General features: G+C 36.5%; 1 protein-coding gene across 2 annotated transcripts; it reads right to left on the bottom strand.

The window, feature by feature from the left end:
• Window positions 1–231: 231 nt before the first annotated feature.
• Window positions 232–8,960, bottom strand: LOC111892558 (uncharacterized). 2 transcript variants are annotated; one of them, XR_008230946.1, is made up of 6 exons: window positions 7,115–8,960; window positions 1,238–4,606; window positions 851–1,121; window positions 699–783; window positions 485–618; window positions 232–390 (listed from the first exon to the last, which is right to left on the bottom strand). XR_008230946.1 is itself a non-coding variant. In XM_052769441.1 (2 exons), exons 1-2 carry the CDS (start codon window positions 8,544–8,546, stop codon window positions 1,551–1,553), a joined length of 4,488 nt encoding a protein of 1,495 aa, XP_052625401.1. In that variant the 5' UTR covers window positions 8,547–8,960; the 3' UTR covers window positions 1,129–1,550. The 2 variants fall into 2 exon arrangements, 1 of the variants encoding a protein (XP_052625401.1); XM_052769441.1 differs by lacking the exons at window positions 232–390; window positions 485–618; window positions 699–783; window positions 851–1,121 and having other exon boundaries at window positions 1,129–4,606.
• Between the last annotated feature and the right edge of the window lie 980 nt (window positions 8,961–9,940).

The following is a 9,940-nucleotide window of genomic DNA, read 5'->3' as shown; positions in this document are numbered from 1 at the left end:
GGTACCAACTATTTTGGAAGAGAATGTCTTTGATTGATGCGCGCACCAGAAATGTCTTATCCTGTCGTCGTAAAGTTATTCGAAATAAATCTATGGAGTTATTGTTGTTTATAAAAGGAGTTACCAATGAAGAAATGTTACCAGCAGTTCAGATCTGGTTTTCTTTCTCATGTCACCTAGGGTAGACGGTGTGCCTGCTAGTGGTGGCATTGGTCTTAAGGGACCTGTGTATCTGACAGGATGTTGTTATTAGTATACAGTTGTTAATTTACTGGACATGATGTGTAATGTTTGTATGGGTGCCTTACAGGTTTATAAGTGATGTTGTTTCTGGTATGTCTGGGTTGACATAGACATGGGTAGCATGTGATGAACCGTGACGCAGAGCCCCTATATATAAATAATTTACGTGTTACAAATGTTTGTGGTGAATACATGACAGCTGTGAATAGTGTGTGTATGATGTTGTGTATGGAGATCGGACCGTTAGATATGGAAGGCTTTAAGTTGGTGACAGCGACAACTGTTGTTGCTGGCGGTGGCTGCAAGGAGTTGCGATCGAATTTCTGTGGATTGGTTATGCACTCTTTCCATAAATTGATCGCGAGTTCACTACCACTAATGGTATTGATAATGTGTTTTGTATTAGGTCGGTGTAACGGAAGTCGAAAATAAATTTTGTTACATGAAATACGTACCTTTCATCAGTTAAAATCAGCAATACATATGACTCACCACCCACTTTCACGCAGTCTCTGATTTTTGAGAGGACACCAATGTAGTCTAAGGAAAATTAAATTTAATTGTGTTAGGGGTGTGCATTTGATGAGGTGGGAAAGGATGTACGTACCTGGGTAATAAGATGGTGTGTCTCCAAGGTCTATGAGTTGTCGCTTTGAGAGAAAGTGAAACCAGTTTTTCGGTATTGTCAGTGTGTCCGGAATCTGTTCTATCACAGACATAAGGCCGACATCAATATAAAAGTCATTTTGTAGGAATTTCTGATACTTGTCTAACATGGGGCAGCTATAATCCGAGATGGTATAGCAGTGCGAAAGGTTGAGAACAGATTCGATGTAGCTCTGGTTAGTTCGTTGACCAAGAATCTGTATGGCATCACCCTTTTGACGAAAGAAAAATGATATAATGTAAGGCTTTGTATATGGTATTTGAATGGTATGTTTAATGTAGAAATTGATACATAGTTGTTAAAAAATTGTATTTGAAGATGACTTACAAATCTGTCGACAGCCAGATACCAGGTTTCATAGCGCCTTACGTCGTGTCTCCATTTACGTACTATTCTAACTTGTAATGGGCCTCCAATACCATCCGTCTTTAGCTCAGAAATGCTACTCATTGGTCGGCTGTATTTTGTATGTCGAATAAACATATCAAAATGAGTGTCATGTTCGGATATAAATGTAGGATATGCTGCAAGCATACTGTACAGGTATGTAAAAATAAATATAATTAAAGATACATATAATAAAAGTATAAAAAAATTTTAGATAATGTTTTATGAACAGTATAAGAAGGTTTGAAACTTGTCACTCAGTAAACAAAAAATAAAATAAAAAAAAATAAAAACATATATTTAGATAGCGCTCTATGAAAGGTATGATAATGTTGGAAAGGGGATTGGTAGTGATACTATGGACCTGAGGTGAATTAACTTTCTCCAATAGATCTCTGAAAACAACATTTTTTGTTCGATTCAGGTGAATTGGGTTTGTATTTTCTATCAATATTTTTATGGAATCTGATGATGTTGCTCGTGACAGGGCAACATAGAGTTGACCGTGTGAGAAAACAGGTTGTGCTAAATATACACCAATTCTACGTAGTGACTGTCCTTGGCTTTTGTTGATAGTCATCACGTAGCAGACTTTCAGTGGAAATTGTTTTCGTGAGAAAGTAAATGGCATATCTGTTGACTTATGTATAAACTTTATACGGGGGATGTAAACGCGCTTGCCAATGAAGGTGCCAGTCATGATTGTTGCTTCAATTATGTTTGTTAGCAACTGCGACACTATAAGTCGTGTACCATTACATAAACCCTCTCTTTGGTTTATGTTTCTTAGCAACATTATGGGACAATGGAGTTTTAGTGTAAGTTCGTGAGGTGGTATTCCAGGGAAATTGAGTTGGTTTAGGTATTCGGTTGGATACAGGCCCTCAAAATCCGATGTATGCTTGCCGATTGGTTGGATAATGTCTATACTCTTATAGGTTCTCTCCTCCGATGACACCATCCCCAAAACCGTTGTATTTATGTTGTCTGCAACATCATTTGTCGGCGTAACTATAGCTCTTGCCGAAAGGTCAACCGCAGTCGGATTATTAAGGACACCATCTCCATATACAAAATTTATTAATGAATTTAGGGAGTCATTTCCGGGTTTTATTAGAAGAGAGTCAGGGATTTCTAACCAACTTGTGTCCTGAGGGTCGTCATTGTCAGGCATCCCCATCTGTCCATTTCCAATACGAAGCAACCAACCTGTGAAAGCCGACGTGGACATTGAACAACCGGTGGGTCTTTCAGAAGAATTAACTCTCATGTTCGTGTGTAGGATGTGAACAGTGAAAGACCGCCACAGGTATGAACATGGAAGTGTTGAGGCTATGATTTCCGAACGTGTTGATCTTGGTAGGACTGGGAGGGTTTGGCGGAAATCACCACCTAGTAGAACTGATATGCCTCCAAACAACTTTTCATTACAATCTAAGACATCTCTAAGAGAGCGGTCAAGAAACTCAAAGCATCTTCTGTCACTCATTGGTGCCTCATCCCAAATGATGAGTGATGTACGCTGTAAAAGATCGGCAAGGGATGTTCTCTTTTTTATGTCACATGATTTCTTATCTGTTAGGTCAATAGGAATTTTGAACCTTGAATGCGCCGTTTTCCCAGAAGGTAATAAAAGGGACGCGATTCCAGAAGCAGCAACGGCCAGCACAATTTTCCCTTTGGATCTAATATGGGAGATAATTGTTCTCCAAAGGAAGGTTTTTCCAGTACCCCCATGTCCATATACAAAGACCAGTATTTGTTCATTGTTTTTAATTGAAGAGATGACAGAATTGTAAACTGACAACTGTTCAGAATTTAGCATTGGCAGCATATTATCATGTTCTCTTTGTAGAGCTTCTTTGTCGTAACTCATTTCTTCAAGTAGAAGACGATTCTGCAAAATACCATGTATATCATTTGAAGGGACTGGAAGACCAAATGCCGCCATTGACTTAGGTGGTACGGAAGAGCGTAAGGTGTGATCGAGATCGCTGAGCAGTTGCTGATGTACTATGTCTGCAACAGAATTAAGTCCCCTATCTGGCATTTCTCTTTTTATGGAATATAGGTAGTCATCTTTCATCTTATCGCATGCGCATTCCCAAAGCAATTGTGGACTGCTAACTTCGCAAAAAAGCAATAGTTGACAGAAAAGGGAACGAAGTTGTGCAGAGGTCGCCCATATTGATGCCTCTGTGAATGCAGATAACCATTCCGTATCATCACCAATCAATTTTAATGCATTGCATGCAGCCCTATACGTAGGATAAATGGTGCCAGAAACGGTCCGCAGGTCTTCAAAAGATGTGCAACCCTTTTGGTGACAGAGTAGCATTCGTAGGTAAAATAACTCGCCAGATGTTGGATGAACAAAGACAAGTCGGCCAAGCACCTTTGAGGAGTCATCAACCCTAGGCTCCCAGGATTTAGATGACTTGTCCCATTTGTAAGACTTTGGATATTCTAGATATGTAAGTTCATGTCCACTTGGATCCCTCCTGTTGTTGCGAAACCAGCCTAGAAGTGTGGTGACAGAGCTGAATGGGTTTGACAGCACTTGAGGTATTGTGCTGTCCTCCTTGAATAATAATTGCTGCATGTTCTCCTCATGTACAGACAGGATCTGAACTGGCGGGTACCGATGATGTATGTGAAAGTTTAGGATACGCCAGGCTGCTTCGTGGGGACAGATATAGCGACCATCTAGAAAATTCTGCACCTCGTTCACAGGAGTAACCGCTGAACCTCCACGTGTGTTATGATGGCTATCCACTGTGACGGAAGTGGACGCGCGGGGCGATTCTGCCTTTTGGATTGCATATCTGACGCGGTCTGCCCCTTTAGAAATATATTTGAAGAGATATTTAATCATCATATTCCATCCGCAGTACTCGACGTTGATGTGTGCCTGAAATCGTGAGGAAAGCCTTCTGTTGTACGGAACAACGTATCCGTTATCTATAACCTGTCCGGATAGGGTCATATGGTGTGAATTTGGGTTTCGTTTATACCGAACGTATCCCTCAGTATCGAACAATGTAGCATGAAGAAAAGGTTTAGGATAACCTTTACTACATTTACCGTCCTTCATACACTGAGCTTTTGGATTTAGTGGTCCACATGGTCCATGAATCATGCAGCTTGTGATTGTCTGATATAGTGCCGGATCTGTTGTTGGATCTGGCATCTCAGCTGTTATGTACATATCGACATCGGATGCGTTTTTTATTCGGTCAGCCGCCTTTACCCACAGCAAAGTATGACAGTGCGGTAGACCCCTTTTTTGGAATTCGATAGTATATAAATCTGCAATAATGACGAATTTGTCTGATGTTAGTTTTTTCAAATATAAGGATCACATAGGACCGCTCGGAAAGGCATGAATAATAAAATTCTATTTACATAACTATGAAAGTCGTAAGATTCTTACTGTAAAAAAAACGCAATAGATATTAAATTAGAATACGGAGCGATAAAAAGAAAAGATCTACTAATAAAGGGAAAATTTTAATTTTTGAAAGACTGATGTTTAGGTACAGGTAAATTTAAAAACATAAACCTGAATGGAACAAAAAGGTTATAGATAATTTTTGGTAGTGTATCCATGTAAGAGTGAAGTATGCGGTGATTAAGGCAAATGGTGGCAAAAGATAATGATAAAAAACCTGGTAAAATTTATATAGTTGTATACTTTGTTAGAATGGCAAAAGAGGAAATAATCAAGATTTGGCAAATAAGTTATTTAAATGGAAGATGTTATGTTTTTGAGAGAGTTAAAAAAGGGAGAAAACAACGATAAACCATAAGCTTAAAAAAAATAATGGGTTATAACTATGATATTAGATTTAAATAAGTTTTTTGTTATAGTCTATATACAGTAAAACAGTTAAGAATTACAAAGGTTATACAAAAGTAAGGAAAATAACATTTGCACAAATGATGAAAGTAAACAGTGTGGAAAATCAGCAAATAGTTAAAATTGTTATCATATTTCATTTCAATAAATAAATCTGTTAAATGTGCATACAATATAACACTTAAAATAGGAGCAAAAGAAGAAATGGTAAGAATTTTATAAAAAAAACTTAATAATACAAATGTATAATTAACCAATTTCACACAGAGTGAAATCATAAAAAGAGAAATAGGACATTAGTATTTGGATAATTACCTGCAATACCAGGTTACATAGCAGGGGTAGAATGGAAAAATAAATAACATAGTTGATGTGGTTAAATGAGTTGTAAGAATGCATATAAAAGAAAACAGATAGCATAGAGGGAAAAGTGGAATTAATATAAATTTTACTGACTTAAATCAGAAAAAGGGAAATAGGATATTAGTATTTTGATAAGTAGCTGCAATATCGGTTTACATAGCAGGGGTAAAATCGGAAAATAAATAACGTATCTGATGCGGTCAAAACAGTTGTACACATGCATATAAAACAATACAGATAGGACAGGGACAAAACCTGAATTAATATAAATTTAGTAAAAGACTTAGAAATAACGAAGGTATTCACTTCCAGAAGCAACACATTGGATAGGCGGACAAATGATGAAGTAATATGGAAAAGAACATAAGTTAAATAGCTGCAATGTAAGATCACATACCAGGGGTCAAACGGGAAAGTAAATAACATATCTGATGCGGTTAAAGCGGTTGTAGTGATGCATATAAAACAAAACAGATAGCATAGGGACAAAACTGGAAGTAATATAAATTTACTAAAAGACTTAGAAATAAAGAATAGCACAGGGTCTAAACCGGAATTAATATAAATTTAGTAAAAGACTTAGAAATAACAAAGGTATTCACTTCCAGAAGCAACACATTCGATAGACAGACAAATGAAGAAGTAACATGGAAAAGGACATAAGTTAATTAGCTGCAATATCAGATCACATAGCAGGGGTAAAATGGGAAACTAAATAACATATCTGATGCGGTTAAAACAGTTGTAGCGATGCATATAAAACAAAACAGATAGCATAGGGACGAAACTGGAAGTAGTATAAATTTAGTGAAGGACTTAGAAATAAAGAATAGCACAGAGGCAAAAGTGGAATTAATATAAATTTGGTAAAAGACTTAGAAATAACGAAGGCATTCACTTCCGGAAGCAAAACATTGGATAGGCGGACAAATGAAGAAGTAACATGGAAAAGGACATAAGTTAATTAGCTGCAATATCAGATCACATAGCGGGGGTATAATGGGAAAGTAAATAACATACCTGATGCAGTTAAAGCAGTTGTAGGAATGCATATAAAACAAAACAGATAGCATAGGGACAAAAGTGGAACTAATATAAATTTAGTAAAAGACTTAGAAATAAAGAATAGCACAGGGCGAAAACCGGAATTAATATAAATTTAGTAAAAGACTTAGAAATAACTAAGGTATTCATTTCCTGAAGCAACGGATTGGATAGGTGGAGAAATGAAGAAGTAACATGGAAAAGGACATAAGTTAATTAGCTGCAATATCAGATCACATAGCAGGGGTAAAATGGGAAACAAAAAAACATATTTGATGCGGTTAAAGCAGTTGTAGGGATGCATATAAAACAAAACAGATAGCATAGGGACAAAACTGGAAGTAATATAAATTTAGTAAAAGACTTATAAATAAAGAAGGTATTAACTTCCACAACCAACATATTGGATAGGCAGACAAATAAAGCAGTAGCATGGAAAAGGACATAAGTCTGTAAACTTTTGCTTGTTATTGACCTTTATACACTGTGGGTAACATTTGATACAAACGATCATTAGGCTAGCAGATATAGGAAAAGAAATGTAAACGTACATGCATCAACATCGCCAAAGGTTTTGTCCTTCTTAAGGAAATCGATAAACTCATGGACTTTCACATGGAACATTCTGGCTATGATATCCGCTCTACTGTGTACATCTCTCTGTGAATGTGTCTCCATATAGCGGGTAATCTCTGGCCACTTCACATTACATGTGAAAGTGATAAAATATTGTGGATTGCCATAAACTCTACAGATCGTAAGCGCATCCTGATAATGGCTATACATAAACCGGGGACCACCAGTGAATGATGCGGGCAAAAAAACACGCTTACCAACAACACGTGCTTCCCGGTCCCCCTTTGATAGCGCATCATAAAGCCCACTCACATAATCGGAACGTAAGTTTGATTGATGTTTGGTTATATAATCCAATCGGCCTTCCTCTATACACGTATATGCATCAACTAAATATTGCTGGAAAAGCCTAGTGGCATTTACAATTGGAGACCAAATCTGATGTCGGGCATGTATATGGTACGCGTAATACATATTGACAGTGAGACTTTTTGCACTTACTCCCCTCTGATTACGCATCTTCAAACGGGGTGACCACCCCTCCTCACCATAAGGAAACAAAAGTGGATATTGTAAAGGCATATAAGAGGGATGCAATTTACTAATGCGTTGAGGCCGACCCGAATGCGAAAATACAACAATGTCATATGTCATACTGGTAGTGTCATCACCAGTTACTATACATCCCAAGGATCCAGGGGAAGGGAATTCATACCTACGATCAACAACGTTGTTAAACAGCCGTACACTATAATTTTCTAAATTATTTTCCTCAGCCATGGTCTTTGCTGTTTTAAACGTTTTTACATACTCGTTGTTAGCCCCTAAGAATGTAACCAAATACTGCACAATATTAGGATCTAAAGCCGTTCCCGTCGGACCTCCAAAAGCCCTCAATCTATTCCGAACCTCATTCTCTGTATCAAAAAGATAAAGCTGCAGAAATCTAGGGCCCTTTGTAGGATCCGGGGACAACGATCCTATCCTATGAGAAATTTGACCAGATATCTTGAAAACATAAGGGCCCCGATTGTCATTGACAGACTTATCTATATTCGCCCCAAATGAAGTCATAGAGAACATGCTATTATATGCGATAATGTCTTTCAAAAATGTAGCATTTTGATACAAATCAAGAAATTCAGGATGAAACCTCGAAGGATAAGGAAGAACGACATCACCATCCCGACAACAATGATAATACTTCGGATGAGCAGGCGTAGAAAGTTTGAGCGCCCTTTCAACATACCAGAAATAGGCGCCACAAAATTCGCAAACACACGTACAGTCACCCGAATCAACATAGTCAGGAAGGCCAACAAAGAAGAGAGAATGACGCGACCTGCGAGTTCTTGGAACAGAGGATGAAGCACCAGGTGAAGATAGCCGTTTCGGTCGAGGGGCCATAATAAATCGATCAAAAAAAAGTGACAAAAAAAACTCAGAAAACAACGAAAGACAACAGATACTAAAGAAGAAAGACAACAGAAGAGACAAAATTTACCTTTTGGAAGAAAGAAGTAAGAACAAAAAAGGAAGAACGGTGGAGAAGAAAGAAGAAAGAAATTAGGAAGCATAACACGTGCATCATAAAGGAAATGAGAAAAGGCCACGTAGAGAGAAGTGACCGGTAGACGTTAAGAAAAGGAAAATGCATAAAATAAGGGAATAACAAAGAAAAGTAAGTACAGGGATAACACGAAGAATCTTACAAAAGAAAAGAAAATTAAAGAATAGACAAACTTTGAAAGTAGAAGGACTAAAAGTATCCTAAAGCACAACACATTACTGTAGATAAGAAACGAAAATTTTAATATATATGTATAATAACCGATATTATACCACAACCAAATCAACTTTTGGTCTTCTTGCATGCTACAATGCTTTATCTCTTGACACAACACCATGTCCTATAAAGTTAGCATTGTGCTGAAGCTTATATAAAATAGATAAAATAATATTTTCAAGTAAACATCATTCTTATTGAAATATATGTCCAACTTATGTCCAACTTCACACAGTATAAAGTACAAAAGGGTACATAAATTAGATATTTGTTCAAAATAATATCATATAAAGACATGCCATCCCATATTTTAGTCATTATAAATCAAACAATTATCTATGGGGGCATGGGAAAGCAAGGAAACCTCAAAAATGAAATATACCATAGTTGGTGAATTCTGTCGAGCATTCTATGTTTGCAACATCCATTACACTTTTGTTTATGTGTCTTATTTTTATACAATTTTAGTCCAAGTTATAAAAAGTTAACATTTTCAATTGTTATGATTTCAAAATCATCATGGCGTCACTTTCAAAGAAATCAACAGTATAACATATTATCATAGATTCATTAAGGTGGTTAGTAAATTTACTTATGAATATTCTTCACCGTGATATTCAGAATATATAAACATCATATATCAGAAAAAAGTCACTGAGACATTTTGTCAAACACCTTATATGCACTGAGCATCTTTATAAAGAAAATACCATATTACCAAGTAGAAAAACCATTTTGTTTTCATATGATGTTTCTAGATTTAGTCATGGTCATTTCATTCCACGGTTTTCATGTACAATTCATATTCTTATATAAATTTTTATATAGAATTAAATATTCATTAAAAAAAATTACCAACTTTTTCCATCTTCACAATATAAAAAAAAGGAAAAAAGAAGAAACATATGCTCACCTTATGTGTATTAGTGACAATATAGGATTCGATGAAGAGAAGTGTACTAAAAATGTAATTTGCTCATGGTAATAACTTAAAAAAATTCAACGTTATGAGTTG

This window comes from Lactuca sativa, chromosome 3 (genome assembly GCF_002870075.4).
Source record: "Lactuca sativa cultivar Salinas chromosome 3, Lsat_Salinas_v11, whole genome shotgun sequence".
Taxonomy (NCBI): domain Eukaryota; kingdom Viridiplantae; phylum Streptophyta; class Magnoliopsida; order Asterales; family Asteraceae; genus Lactuca; species Lactuca sativa.
The sequence above is the reverse complement of the archived record's forward strand: the minus strand, read 5'-3'. Positions and strand labels throughout refer to the sequence as shown.

Bases quoted from the DNA above. Each gene is read 5' to 3' on its own strand.
- LOC111892558 (XM_052769441.1), bottom strand. From the start codon at position 8,546: ATGGCCCCTCGACCGAAACGGCTATCTTCACCTGGTGCTTCATCCTCT. The intron at 4,607-7,114 runs GTACGTTTACAT...TCATTATTGCAG, and splicing joins CTTTGGCGATGTTGATGCAT to ATTTATATACTATCGAATTC.